This window comes from Salmo trutta, chromosome 14, assembly GCF_901001165.1.
Source record: "Salmo trutta chromosome 14, fSalTru1.1, whole genome shotgun sequence".
NCBI lineage: Eukaryota > Metazoa > Chordata > Actinopteri > Salmoniformes > Salmonidae > Salmo > Salmo trutta.
Genome location: NC_042970.1, coordinates 34,136,835 through 34,152,261, shown reverse-complemented (window position 1 = coordinate 34,152,261; position 15,427 = coordinate 34,136,835). Strand labels below are relative to the sequence as shown.

Below are 15,427 nucleotides of genomic sequence, written 5' to 3'. Positions count from 1 at the left end.
TGCATAGTCACTTTAACAATACCCACATGTACATACTACCTCAATAAGCCTGACTAACCGGTGTCTGTATATAGCCTTGCTACTGTTATTTTCAAATGTCTTTTTACTGTTGTTTCATTTCTTTACTTACCTACCCACACACACACACACACACACACACACACACACACATCTTCTTTTTTTCCCCTGCACTATTGGTTAGAGCCTGTAAGTAAGCATTTCACTGTAAGGTCTACACCTGCTGTATTCGGCGCACGTGACAAATAAACTTTGATTTGATCAGACCAGAGAATGGCTGCCATTTCTATTCTGAATCTTTTAAGGCTTGTATGAATTAGCCCCTTTAGTCATTTAATAGGATCTCTATGGGACAGAGGAGGCTTATCTTCCATTCTAGTGATATGGAATTTCTGAAGTAAACCATAGGAACATAAACCTTCTGTATATCAAGTATTTGGATGACAAGCACTTTACAGATAAGTAACCATGCATGAAGTCAAGACAAGTACAGGCAGGAGCAGTGGTCAAACCAATAGCACATTTTCTCTGTCTAATGACTGTGGTATAAAATAACGGGCCAAACGTTTGTGAGCTCCCCCGCCCAACCGGTACATTTATGTGTGCCCATTGGTCACGAAGAGCAAACCGAGACAGGAATTGACATGATCCTCCCGGAAGGGTGCATTTGGGATGAAGATAAATCTGTGCGGAATTATACAATGAAACATAGCCCCAGTTTCTTTCTAAATTCGTTCTTCTAACCATTGTTTATAGAGAACTATCATCATCATGGCCAATTGTAATGAAGCGGATTTACCACCAAATCTGACTTGCCTGAAAGTAAGTGCTTCTTCAAAACTCCCACATTGACAAGCTAACGTCGACGTCAGCTAGCTACAGTCTAGCTACTTCTTACAATAACTATTTTCGCAAAATAGCTCAAACTCCATGATAGCAAGCTAACGTTAGTTAGCACAGAATATTTGTCAGACAGTTAGCTAACTAACTTGCTTTTATTGTTTTTCCTTTTTAAACATGATGCATAATAGCCAGCTAGCTAACCCAGTAGTGTGAACAACAATGTAAATGTGATGCACACCATGTATCATACTAGTCTACAGTACCTGACACTATTCTTTCTGTATGCAGAATGTTGATACCCTTCTCCGATGTCCCATTTGTTTTGAGTTCCTGAGTACCGCAGTGATGACAAAATGCTCTCACAACTGTAAGTTAACCGGATATTGTCCCCAGACAAACTATCCAGCATTAGTTTTCAAGACCATGTTATAGCTATAGCCTGGTGTGTAGAAGATGTCACCACTTGTCTCATAACAATACTGTATAATCACACCTGATTATGTACATTTCTATTTACAGTCTGCTCTTTGTGCATAAGAAAATGTATGTCCTACAAGTTGCAATGTCCGGTGTGTAATTCAGTAAGTATGATCCCTGGTGGTACTGAATGCATTGCGTCGTTGTGACAATGAAGCTGTCTTTTTAGTTTAATCTGTTTAGCTTTCCATATGTCAAAATCAGGCAGGCATGTATTTTTCTCTATTTTAGCCTACAACAGAACAGGACATAAGAAACAACCGGATACTGGATGACCTGGTCACAAACTTTCAAACTGCAAGGTACCTATATTGTGTATGAAATAATTACATGATATGCTGGTAGAAAAATGTAAACATACTGTATCTAGCCTATTTCTCTTTCTTAGATTATATAGAGGCATCTCCTCAGGCAACTAGACACCGTGCAGCACAACTGTGCCTACCTATACGATAGATGAACTGCCAATTCATGATAGAGAAACTGCAAAAATGTATATTTTGAAAAAGCCACCAAGCTCAGTGTTTGAAGGCTGAGGGTATGCCTGATACCATAAGCCCAGCTGTCAGGTTCCTTTCTCTGTAGAAAAATGTTAAGCTAAGGTTTGAAAGTGCATATTATTTGCAAATACATGTGTATACTTATATATACTGAGTGCACAAAACATTAGGAACTTTCCATGACAAACTGACCTGGTGAATCCAGGTGGAAGCTATGATCCTTATTGATGTCACCTGTTAAATCCACTTAAATCAATGTAGATGAAGGGGAGGAGACAGGTTAAAGGATTTTTAAGCCTTGAGATAATTGAGACATGGATTGTGTATGTGTGCCATTCAGAGGGTGAATGGGCAAGACAAAATATTTAAGTGCCTTTGAAGAGGGGGTATGGTAGGAGGTGCCAGGTGCATCGGTTTGTCTGTCAAGAACTGCACCGCTGCTGGGTTTTTTGTGCTCGACAGTTTCCCGTGTGTGTCAACGACGTTCCACCAACCAAAGGACATCCAGCCAACTTGACACAACTATGGGAAGCATTGGAGACAACATGGGCCAGCATCCCTGTGGAATGCTTTCGACACCTTGTAGAGTCCATGCCCTGACAAATTGAGGCTGTTCTGAGGGCAAAAGGGGGTGCAACTCAATATTTAGGTGTTCCTAATGATTTATACAGTCAGTATACAAAACCATTCAAAAGTGCTGTTTTGAGCAGGGTTTCCCAAACTTGGTCCTGGGGCCCCCGTGGGTGCACGTTTTGGTTTTTGCCCTAGCAGTACACAGCTGATTAAAAATAAAGCTTAATGATGAGTTTGTTATTTTATTCAGCTATGTAGTACTAGGGCTTAAACCAAAAAGTGCACCCAGGGGAGCCCCAGGACCAACTTTGGGGGCCCCAGGACCAACTTAAATGCACTTTTTGGGCCAATGTTTGGGGATGCCATTTTAAATGTTGTCATTTCAGAATGATAATCCTGAGGATAAAATGGAAGGAATGATAACAATGTTGTGTATACTTTGGCCTTGGGAATGGCGCTAATGGAGTAATGAAAACGACAGAAGGGATATTTACTACAGTACACCAAAAACATATCCTCAACCACAAACACAGGAGAGGATGTAAACATAAAAAAGTCAAGGTTGTTTTGAGCTTACATCATAAAAATACCAGGAAACAACAATGAATGTGAAAGATTAGGAATGCATGTCAGGGGATGCTACTGTTATTGACTAGATTATAATTTGCCCTCTGGTGAACAACATTTAAACCATTTTTATTTAACATCTTACTAGTTACCTGCTACTAATACACCTTTAAATTGTGGATTTCCCTTTATAATCAAATGGGGATTAATATTTAATGTACCTGAGCTACATTCTTTTTTGCATTGCATTATTTCCTATTTACTACAATGCAATGCTGTTGTCAACAAGACTATGACCATGGCATGATATTGAGTGAATCACATAAAAGATATTTGCACTTCTGTAGCAATTCCACAAATGGATGTTCCCAGTAAATAAGTCCACTGTTTTATGTGTATTTTATGAGTGAGCATAATTTTTTACATTTTTGCCCAGGCAGGATTTGAGGCTGCAGGCAGCAGACTTGATCTCGTGGTGCTGCTGTTATCAATGTTTAAACCATGCTGCTCACTCACGTCAATCACCTGAATGGCGTCATCCCTCAGAAAGCTCTAATTTACAACTGAGGAATTTCAGATGGCCATCGGGGTTTGGAGAGAGTGACTTATGTGGCTGCCCTCTCCTCTGTCCTTTAATTTCCTGTTTGTCTAGCAGGGAGCATGTGAAAGAGCGATACACCACCATGGGGGATTGGACCCTCAGAAAGCAGGATGTTTACAGAGTGCACATTTGTTCATTTCCCTGCTGTCTGAGATGCAATCAAATAGCATAGTCCTTGCTTTGTACTGTATGTCTTGACTCTCATCTACTTTTTGTTCTTTCTGAAATGTGTTCATTTTGCTGAGTAGCCTACCTAACTGATCATGTAGTTATTTAATAAGTTGTTACTAGGCTAGATACTTGATAGCAGGCCATAAGTATCTGACCCTAAAAGCAAACTATGAGCTATTCTGATACTTTGGGCTTAAGATGCTATTTGTCGTAGGTAACATTTTCTCCTCTGTGTGCAGGAAGCTGCCTGGCAACTTTAGAATCAATATCCTGGGACAGTTGAAATGCAATTAGACTCTCAGCTTTAAGGAGGCTGTATTGACTCTATCCGGTCCTCTGGTGACTTCAGGTCTGCTCATCCATGATCAATGAGCTCCCAAAACCCTGGCCTCTCTCCCCGGCCTGCCGCCACCCCCCGCTCACCTCTGGGGGGGCTTCTGGCCTGCTATTTATTATCAGCTCTTTAATCTAACGCCCGCTGTTATGACCATTTCTCTACCACTTTGTGTTTGGACAGTTGCATAGCGTTGTGTCAACAAAATGACAACAAGAAACCAAGCAGCATCGAATACTTTCCTTTGGCCTTTAGAGTAATGTATTTCCCTCCCTATATGGATGTTGTTTTTAATGTAAATTGACGCTGTGTGTGGCTGGTGACAGCCTGTTTAGGGAGCAGATCTCCTGGATTCTTAGTAACTATCAGGATGCCCTTTCCTCTGGGAAACTGGTTATTCCTGCCTCAAACCATGGGTCTCCTCTCTTTGTTGTTATTCACAATGGAACTGCGCTCTGTGCCTCTGAATAGTAAATCAGGCAGGCAATCAGATCAAACTGTCATGTAGGCTTAGATTATCTCCAAGTCACCCCTTCCTCTGTGTCCTGGACTCAACACATGCCAAATCAGACCTCGTGTGGGGGTGGAAGCAGTACATTGACAATCTTCCCTAAAGGCCGTGGAGGTACATAGATGTGTGTGTGTCTGTGCAACTGTGTGTGCTTGTGGCGCGCATCACTGCTGCCCACTGTGCCAATAACACAGATAACTCATTGGTTCTCTCATCTAATTACAGATATAGTTAACTCCAATCTGTTCCATTTCCTGTCTTAATTTAGAATCTATGAATAGTCATCAAGCACAAAGAGAATAGATTATTTAATGTTTTATTAACTACACTATTCTCTATGGCAGTTTAACCTCAGCATTTTTCAACCTCTGAAAATTGTAGCTAATGATTTTCTAAAGTATTACAATGTTCCTACTGGGTGATGTATGGAATAGTGGAGGAAAGGTCTTTGATGTAACTCCCGATTAGAAGACAATAGGCAGTCAGTCAATGGCCTGTCCCTCTGAGGTGCGCTGTTTATTATGACAAAGCCCAGACTCTTCCAGGGTTTTGTCCAGCAGATGCAGGATGAGTGTAACTCAGTGGATCTGAGTGAGGCAGCCCAGGGGAGATTCAGGTTGGTCATATGCCGTATTTACAAAGTTTGACTCCTGACTCCGTGCCAATGCTGTAATGAGAGAAGCCATAAAAGAATGACAAAGGCACCCATTTAGTCTCTATGCTTATTACTTGTGTTGCGGCTTGCTGTTTTATCGACTCCCATAACCCCAGTATTGGCATTTTGATGATCTCCATAAAGATTGCTTGCAATGAGGTTAGGTGGAGCATGCAGTGTGTGGAGTCTATTTGTGTAGAGGCATTTCTACTATTCTACTATTGAATAAGGGTGGGACTTCTTCCAATTCTGACTTTGATCTGCTACCTACCAAGTCATGGTGGGCTTAGTATTAGTGAAACTTACATGGTAATCTAATCTATGTTTGTGTGTGTATTTATACTTAGCCTTATTGTCAGCCTCTATTTAACCTGTTGCATTAGCCTAGGCTAAATGTTGGAATTTTTCCATGAAACCGAAGAAACGTCAGTGTTATTGGTGGATTGCGTGACATGTCCAGTCGGGGTCTTAATTTACTGTTAGAATAGTAGTATACACAATGTGCAATTTCGAAATTTGGTTGTGCATCAGCAGTTTTTCTCTTGTTATGTCAGTCATTGCCAGTCACTTAATTAGCCATGTCAACTAATACTTTTTAGATTGCTAAGTTAGTCTAGCCAGTTATCTAAACTTGTAGCAATCATGGCTGAATACAGACCGGGGCATGCAGGGCACGTGCCCATGGGCCCTGATCTTCACAGAGCCTCCATTGATTTTGTTAGTCACTCTCACTCCGGTATCATATTAACATGGCATAAGTCATTGCAAAATGTGTAGAATTGCAGGAAATTAGCTTAAAACGTTTTTATTAATTACAATTCCATAGAGGGTAAACACTGAGAGTGGAGCCTTCGGTTCCTCAAAGCACAAGATGCCCTCCTGATACCCTGGCTGCTTTACCTGATAGTGTTACTGGTGCCACTAGATGTGTTTTTTAGATGGCATGAGATCATTTGAAGGAGTGAGCATATACAGTATACTGTATATACATGTCAAATATTACTGCCCACCACACCGCCACCTCTTCATTAAGTGCATTTCATTTAGACTGGATGTGCATAATATTACCTGTGGCTTTATATTTACTAATAGAGGCAGGGGGTAAGGTACTGGGAGCAGCTGAGCAGTTTTATAGCCTTTCCTACACATGGTGTGTGCTGTGAAGGTGCTGGCTGCCTTGCGTGTGCTGTAACCTGCTCTAATGATCAGAGCGAAGACAAATAAAAGGGTTTCAATATGGAAAGCAGAGCATTGCACACCTCATTGATTCCACTTTATGGCCCAGTAATGGCTCTGCAGCTACCAGCTCTATTTGTTTGCTTTCCACATTTCCAAGATTGTGGCCAACTGGCTGACTCGTTCTCGATCCGCAAGAAAGTGCGAGATAATTGGACATGTGCAGTTTACGTCAAGGGGCTCACATTACTGTCAGCAGCATTTATTGGCAGATAACCCTCTCCTCTTTCCAGTGGGCCCCAAACCTTTCCTTCTCTAGAGAGTCTGCATGCGCCTCAATAGATACAACTGTTTTTGTTTAGTAATTTAGTGAGCGTTTGTTTCACTGTCACTGTGTGTATGTCATTTTTGGTTGGTGTGCATATCTGTGTGGAATAGTCAATGCATTTTATCAGACTACTTACACCTGGAGAATTTGTCAGCTCTGTCCTCTTGTTCCTCTGTTGAGACCAACTTATTGTATTTCTTCAGTCTCACACTAAAGTTCTGATGTTCTTTTCTCCCGCCTGCTTATCCCAGGCAGCAGTTGTCAAAAGCTAATTTCGATTCGCCTCCATTGTCCCCGAAGACCCCGGCCTCTGCTGTCAAGTGTAAAACACACAGACAGACCAGGGGCCCCAAGAAGGATGGCTCCATCCTCAGTCACTTTTTCCAGAAGGGGCCAATCACTTCCACAACATCTCTCACTACAGAGGCCCCGCCAGCACGTCATATACAAACTGTGAAAGTAGACCCTGGTCATCAGGTCTCTGTGAACGAGGAGCCCATGGAGGAGGAGATACCGGCCCAGGTGCTGGTGGCTGTGAAGATTGAGAAGATGGACATCTCCGTGACAGGGCTGGCGTCTCTGGCTGACTCACCATCCACATCACAGGACGTGAAGCCTGTAGTTAAAGGTGAGGCTTGTCTGCAGGAAGGAATAATGATATTTTCCACTTGAACATTTAGAATTTGAGGAAGACTTGGCTGCCAAAACACAGTATTTCTAATGCATATGGGCCTATGCTTAAAATGGGAAAGCAATGTTAGTTGTACTTTTTTTCATTGTACTAGTTGCATAGAATATTCATGTCTATTTAAAATTATGGATGATTTCAATGTTACATGGAACAGTGGCCATTTCACAATGACCACGTTTACATGCGTACAGTATTCCGAATAATAGCTCATATCCTGGTTAAGGTCTTATTCAGGATAAACTGTTTACATGCATTAGGGCCCTATAAAATCTGCGATGCGGAGAACACGGACAGAATCACGGAATCCAGACATTAAAACGAATTCAACAATATTTTAAGATGTATTGTATTTAGTAGGGAATCAACGAAAAGTATTGAACATTTATTAATTTGTCCAAGTTTATCATGAGACCTGAACAGAATGCATCAGTGATTTGTATTTCCTGCATCTTTCTGAAGAGGTAATGAGAAATCCCCATCTGTATGTGCGGTGCGCATACACTTTGTGTAGCCATTAGTGAGGATGCTAATGAAAAGTCTTCTGGTAGATGGAAAGGTTTTCCCAAAAACCTTCTCGATTTAAATGTTAACTACTGTACAAAGTACCATCACATTTCACATTTAACTCTACCATCACATGTGCGCTATAAAAACACAGTCAAACAATAGTCTCTTGCTACGTAAGCACTGGAATTAAAGGGTAACTACACTCAAAATAAATATATATTTTTTTACCAGACCTCAAGTGGTCTCCAGTTTAACCATTGTTGTGGACTTGGAACATCCAATTTAGTGGTTTTTCTATTAAAAAAAGTGATTTTTGAGAGCGAAAAAACAGGAAAACAGATACCTGGAAAACTAAACAGAGAGAATTACATTTTAAGGAAAAAGAAAATGTAATCAAGTAAAAAAAGAAAACAACATATTTTATAGGTCCCTACATGCACCTTTGATATCCCACTCCTGACTATCTCAGTGGAAGCTCCTCAGGAGGGAGGGGAGGACCATCCTTTTCAGTGAATTTCATAAAATGTCTAATAATAAAACATTCAAGTTATCCCTTTTAGATAAACTATACTAAATATATTCACTTCACCAAATAATTAAAACAGTAGCTTCAACAGTACTCTGTAGGGTAACACAGTGGAAAGCTAGTTTGAAGAAGCGAGAGCTAGCTATATTTCATAGTATTTTTTTCCACGTTCATTTAGTTTGCAAATGCAGCTAGCTAGTTTAGCGTACTCAAACACCTGGCTCAAACCGAGAGGGATGCTATGTTAGCTAGCTGGTTAAGTGAAAGTGGAAAAAATACAACTCTGGTAGCTTTTGGTTTTATTAAATTATCGCCACCGGGGCCTGACGGTGTAACTGCTAAACTGCTTGCTGACTGTACACTGTATTGCATGATTGTAGCGGGTTTACTAATGATTTAGTTCTAGTAGCTATGTTGGGTATGACCTCTGCTAATATGGTGACAACAATGTAGGCTGTGTGTGTAGCGGTTATGATGTGAAGGTTTGGCTTGGAAAGGTTTTTTCACCTGGTCACAGATAGCTGATGTATTTGTTGTGCACTGAAGTCCACAAGTAAATGGAAGAGGTGAGAGTAGGAGAGCGCGTAGATGCGAGAAGGAATTATGCAACGGAACAGAGATAAACATACCTGAATTTGTTCAATATAAATTCTTGTTTGCAACTGTTGGACTAATGAATACACCCTAAATCAGCTAGATGCAGGCACGTGTGCAAGGCGGTATTGAATGTGTCACTGTCTGTCACCTTGATTACTCAATTCTCTTGACCTACGTTGTAAACTTTCATTCATAAGCTTGGTTGTAGCAACCTCATGATGGGTATAGGGAAAATTAGAGTATCATGTAGTAGCCTAAACCTATCGATGTTACATTAAGCTGGGTAAATGGAATATGAATGACAGTCATCCAATATGCTGTAATAGAATTAAGGCCATGCTCATAAAAAATAAAAATAAATGCTGAACAAAAATATAAACGCAACATGTAAAGTCTTGGTCTGGTCCCATGTTTCATGAGCTGAAATAAAAGATCCCTGAAATTTTCCATATGGACAAAAAGCTTATTTCTCTAAAATATTGTGCGAAAATGTGTTGACATCCCTGTTAGTGAGCAATTCTCCTTTGCCAAGATAATCTGTCTACCTGACAGGTGTGGGATATTAAGAAGCCTATTAAACAGCATGATCATTACACAGGTACACCTTGTGCTGCGGACAATAAAAGGCCACTCTAAAATGTGCAGTTTTGTCACACAACACAATGAAACAGAGGTCTCAAGTTTTGAGGGAGAGTACAATTGGCATGCTGACTGCAGGAATGTCCACCAGAGCTGTTGCCAGATAATTGAATGTTAATTTCTCTACCAGAAGCCGCCTCCAACGTTGTTTTAGAGAATTTGGTAGTACGTCCAACCGGCCTCACAACCGCAGACCCTGTGTAACCATGCCAGCCCAGGACATCCAAATAAGTTTTGCACAAGCTGTCAGAAACCGTCTCAGGGAAGCTCATCTGCGTGCTCGTTGTCCTCACCAGGGTCTTGACATGACTGCAGTTTGGCGTTGTGGGCAAATTTTCACCTTCGATGGCCACTCGCACGCTGGTTTAAGTGTGCTCTTTACAGATTAATCCCGGTTTCAACTGTACCCGGAAGATGGCAGATGTGTGGGCGAGCGGTTTGCTGATGTCAATGTTGTGAACAGAGTTCCTTTTCCCTGTGGTGGTGGGGTTATGGTATGGGCAGGCATAAGCTATGGACAACAAACACAATTTTATTGATGGCAATTTGACGAGATGCTGGGGCCCATTGTCGTGCCATTCATTTGCCGCCATCACCTCATGTTTCAGCATGATAATGCACGGCCCCATGCCGCAAGGATCCGTAAACCATTCTTGGAAGCTAAACATTTCCAGTTCTTCCATGGCCTGCATACTCACCAGAAATGAGCATGTTTAGGATGCTCTGGATTTACATGTACGACAGCATGTTCCAGTTCCTGCCAATATCCAGGGACTTTGCACAGCCATTGAAGAAGAGTGGGACAGCATTCCACAATCAACAGCCTGATCAACTCTATGCGAAGAAGACGTGCTGCATGACGTAATTGGTGGTCACACCAGACACTGACTGGTTTTCTGAGCCCCTACCTTTTTTTTTAAGGTATCTGTGACCAACCGATGCATATCTGTATTCCCATTCATGTGAAGTCCATAGATTAGGGCCTATTGAATCTATTTAAATTGACTGATTTCCTTATAAGAACTGTAACTAAGTAAAATCTTTGAAATTGTTGCATTTATATTTTTGTTCAGTATAGATACATGCCTTGCTCACCAGAATGTTATAAATCGATAGAATGAATGCATCAACAACCTAGTTGACATTGATAAAGTTATCTCTTTTGTTTCTCCTTCACTCATGGAGTGAAGACGTTTTTCAATTTCCGCGCAACATTTTCAAATGACATAACTTTGTTGACCGGTTTCAAGCAAATGAAAGCTGTGAAACGATCCAACATGTTTCTGACAGTATTTCAGTTCGTCTTGGATGCGTATTTCATAGGGTTGAAAGTGAAATACTGTCAGCTTTTATGTCACTGAAAAAAATTGTGTGCATTCACATTTTCTCAAAAAAGAAAGAAATTATATTTTTCCATTCCTGTTCCTGAGACAAACATTTGGTCTGTCATTTTACTGCAAGAAACACTTAATTCTGCAGGAGATAATATTATAAGGTTACATGGGAGCCTACAGTCTGTGTCCAGACTTCAGATACTATTTTAACTATTAATGTTCCCATCTGAACTTCAACGGTGATACTATGTGAAACTGAGCCTACGCAGACCGAGAAAAACAGTAAACTGGGTAAGATGTTTACATGCCACAGTGTCCCGTCTAAGATTAGCATATCCCAGGCATCTTATTCAGGTTTCTCAAAACAGGGAATCGAGCTTATTTGGGTTATTGTAAACGGGATATGATGTTTATATGCGCCAACTTAAAAATAGAATACTTGAGCATCCCATATAATAACGGGATATTTTGTAGTGCATGTAAACATGGTCAATGTCTCGTCTTTTCTATGTTTGTATTTGTCTCTAAGTCCTATGTCTGTGTGTGTTTTGCAGTGGAGTGTCCTGTGTGTTCTGTGGGCATCTCTGAACAGCTCATCAACAAGCACCTGGACACCTGTCTGACCCGAGGGGAGAAGAAGGAGAGCCTTAGGAGGTACTAGTGGACACACATCTCACAGGGGTTCAAGAGGTGGATAACTTTTTGGAAGTTTCAACTTATTTTCTACTTCCCTGAAGCAACAACACTAATGAAGTCAGAGAATAAGCTGAAACTTAAAAAAAGGGAACTGTACCTTTAAAGAATTCTCATAACATTTTGTATTATTTATTTATTTTATTTAACCTTTATTTAACTAGGCAAGTCAGTTAAGAACAAATTCTTATTTACAATGATGGCCTACCCCGGCCAAACTCTCCCCTAACCCGGACTACGCTGGGCCAATTGTGCGCCGCCTTATGGGACTCCCGATCACGGCCGGTTGTGATACAGCCTGGGATCGAACCCGGGTCTGTGGTGACGCCTCTAGCACTGTGATGCAGTGCCTTAGACTGCTGCGCCACTCAAGATTAACCCTGATGTAAAGCTAGCTCTAGGGAGGGTATATTACTTATATTTGGATGTGTCTCTGTCTGTGTTGTATATCATGTTTAGATTTATGTTTGGGGAGAGAATATCCCTTCCTCTAAGGAAATTGATGTCCACAACCTGAAAATGTTCCTTTCTGCTTAAATCTAATGCAAGGTTCCGTGGTATGATTAATGTAGGCTTGTGACATCTGAGGCTCCGTCAGAAACAGGCGAAGTGTGCGTGACAGCATGGAACCCTTGATGTGTGGCGGACCTTGATGTCAGAGTGATGGATTACAGAAGTTCCTATACTCTTCAACACATTTGACTTGCCACACAGCTCTGCATAGGAGCTGGAGAGTTTTCAATGCTACTGTACTCCTATAAATACAGGCATCACGGCTTGGTGATGAAAAGATGCCATGTGGGCAGAACCATATCCGGCCCTGAATCAGTCATGGACATTCTATCTGAAAAGCAGCTTATTTGAAAGTCTAGTCTTCATTATGCTTACGTGGTAGGAGAGGGGACAGAACAGAGTGAACCGAAAAATAATTACTTGGAAAGCCCAGCTAAAACCCCAATTGATTTATTAGCCTTACAGGGAGGTCAGCGATAGGAAAGAGCTTTATACTGTACACTGCTGCCAAGTCGCCTGGCTCTAATTATATGCATCTGATCTGACAAGTGGTAGCTGAGTGACTCCCGGCTTTTAATATATCTTTTTTTACAGAGCCCCCCTCCCTCCCTGTATATCAGGCCTTAGGTTAACTATAACATTCATGTTGTCTTCCTCTGTGGTGCCCTCCCTATGATGGACTCTTATTTGGCCAGCCAGAGGTCTGAGAGCTGCAATAACAACACTTCTGCACTGTAGTTCATCATGGAATAATAATAACACTGAATATCTGTCTCACTACAGAGCTCATAACTGTGTAGGCTTAATATCTAATGACCATGTTATAGTAGGTTATAAACTGATCTTCCGTATGGCTTCATGTTCCACAGCTCCCTAGGTGCTAAGAGGAGGCCGATGGGGAAGCTGGTGTACACGCTGCTGTCCATGCAGGAGCTGAAGAGGAGGCTGAAGGAGTGCCACCTCTCTGTCCACGGTAACAAAGATCAGCTGGTCAGGAGGCACCAGGACTTTGTACACTTCTACAACTCCCAGTGTGACGCCCTGGAACCGAAATCAGGTGAGAGTGCCATTTTCACTGTAGTGGAGTAATGAAGATGGCAGGGAGTCAACCATGGATGATGGTAAAATTGTGACAGTAAATGCCAGAGCAGTTTTCTGACCACCATAAATTGACTTTCCATCATTCAAAGCCATCATCGTATAACTGCTAGAAAGCTTTAGACATTTCTGGCCATTGTCGATTCATGAAGCTGTCATTCATGATTGACATCCATTACAAAAAAAAAATAAAGAACAGATTTAGAGCCTTAGACTGACTGAATTAATTAAATGTTATTTTCGTGTCAAATCGGCAGTTGACAACCCATCCCTTACGGGAGTAATTGACACATATAAACATTACAATGATTCACTGTGATGATTCAGAAAATTATTTTGGCTTTTTGTGCAGTGCGCACCGCATAAAGAAGGAAAAATAAATCAATACATAATAGTAGATAAGGTTATCCAAGCAATAATAATAACCTTAATGCATTAAATAAATAAATAAGTGTGCGGACGTTTCTATCTCAGGTTGATACAGAGAGATTCTGCTTTTATTACAAGCAGGCTTGACTACTGTAATGCTCTCCTGTCTGGCCTACCCAAGAAAGCCATTGGTCAACTGTAAAACATTCAGAATACTGCAGCACAGGAACTGACCAAGACCAGACAGAGAGCACACAATTCACCATATTTTAAAAGTCTCTTCACTGGGTGCCAGTGAGTTTTAGAATACATTTTAAGATTGTTCTATTGGTTTTTAAATCAATCCACAATTGTACATCCCAATATAAGTCAGACATGCTTTTGAGTTATGTACCCAATAGGTCCCTCGGGTCCTCTGGCACTGGCCTTTTAACTATCCCAAAGCCTAGGACCAAGAGGCATGGAGAGGTAGCCTTTACTTACTATGCCCCCAGCCTCTGGAATAGCCTGCCAGAAAACCTAAGGGGGGGCCGAAACTGTGGACATATTTAAAGAGATCTTAAAACACGTCTTTTTATCTTTTATTTTCCTTAGGTTGCCTTTTTAGTCTTTTGTTTTTTATCTTCTTATGTTTGTAGTAAATATTCTGTTTTTTTATTAGTTTTTTTCCTGTGAAACAGATTGCGTTGCATTCATGTCTGAAATGTGCTATATAAATAACAATTGATTTTGATTTGAAAAATACATTCAGATAAATAAATACAGACAAATTAATTGGAAGGTGTTTAAACCCCGTCTGTCACAAAGAGAAGATACAAGTTTGAGTCCGGCCTACACAAAATCTAAATACATACAGTGCATTCAGAAAATGTTCAGACCCCTTGACTTTTTCCACATTTTGTTACGTTACAGCCTTATTCTAAAATTGGTTAAATTGTTTTCCCCCTCATCAATCTGCACACAATACCCTATAATGACAAAGCAAAAATAAGTTTTTAGCAAATTTTGCAAATGTATTAAAAATAAACTGAAATATCGAATTTACTTAAGTATTCAGACCATTTACTCGGTACTTTGTTGAAGCACCTTTTGGCAGCGATTACAGCCTCAAGTCTTCTTGGGTATGACGCTACAAGCTTAGCATACCTGTGTTTGGGGAGTTTGTCCCATTCTTCTCTGCAGATCCTCTCAAGCTCTGTCAGGTTAGATGGGGAACGTCGCTGCACAGCTACTCCAGAGATGGAGAGGTTCAAGTCCGGGCTCTTGCTGGGTCACTCAAGAACATTCAGAGACTTGTCCCAAAGCCACTCCTGCATTGTCTTGGCTGTGTGCTTAGGGTTGTTGTCCTGATGGAAGGTGAACCTTCGCCTCAGTCTGAGGTCCTGAGCACTTTGGAACAGGTTTTCATCAAGGATGTCTCTGTACTTTGCTCCGTTCATCTTTCCCTCAATCCTGACTAGTCTCCCAGTCCCTGCCACTGAAAAACATCCCCACAGCAGGATGCTGCCACCACGTCAAGGGGTTTGAGTACTTTCCGAATGCACTTTATATGTAAATACGTGTGTGTATATCTGGATAATCATGATATTATTTTAATAATTTCAAATGCCCATCCCTACAGTGCAGTACGGTAGAGTTCAGTATAGTTAATTACTCTAGTGTACTCCACTGTACTATAGGCTTGGGCGGTATACCATATACCGGGG

General features: G+C 41.1%; 1 protein-coding gene across 3 annotated transcripts in view; it reads left to right on the top strand.

The window, feature by feature from the left end:
* The first annotated feature begins 593 nt into the window (after positions 1-593).
* Positions 594-15,427, top strand: part of rad18 (RAD18 E3 ubiquitin protein ligase) — an 83,136-nt gene continuing 68,302 nt past the window's right edge. Inside the window, exons 1-7 of one of the 3 annotated variants that reach the window (XM_029775432.1) lie at positions 594-840; positions 1,150-1,228; positions 1,381-1,442; positions 1,570-1,640; positions 7,006-7,382; positions 11,603-11,702; positions 13,124-13,311. In XM_029775432.1, coding sequence (XP_029631292.1) covers positions 790-840; positions 1,150-1,228; positions 1,381-1,442; positions 1,570-1,640; positions 7,006-7,382; positions 11,603-11,702; positions 13,124-13,311 — 928 coding nt within the window. In that variant the 5' untranslated portion in view covers positions 594-789. The remainder of the gene's footprint in view (positions 841-1,149; positions 1,229-1,380; positions 1,443-1,569; positions 1,641-7,005; positions 7,383-11,602; positions 11,703-13,123; positions 13,312-15,427) is intronic. The other 2 variants (XM_029775434.1, XM_029775433.1) reach the window with 2 other exon arrangements.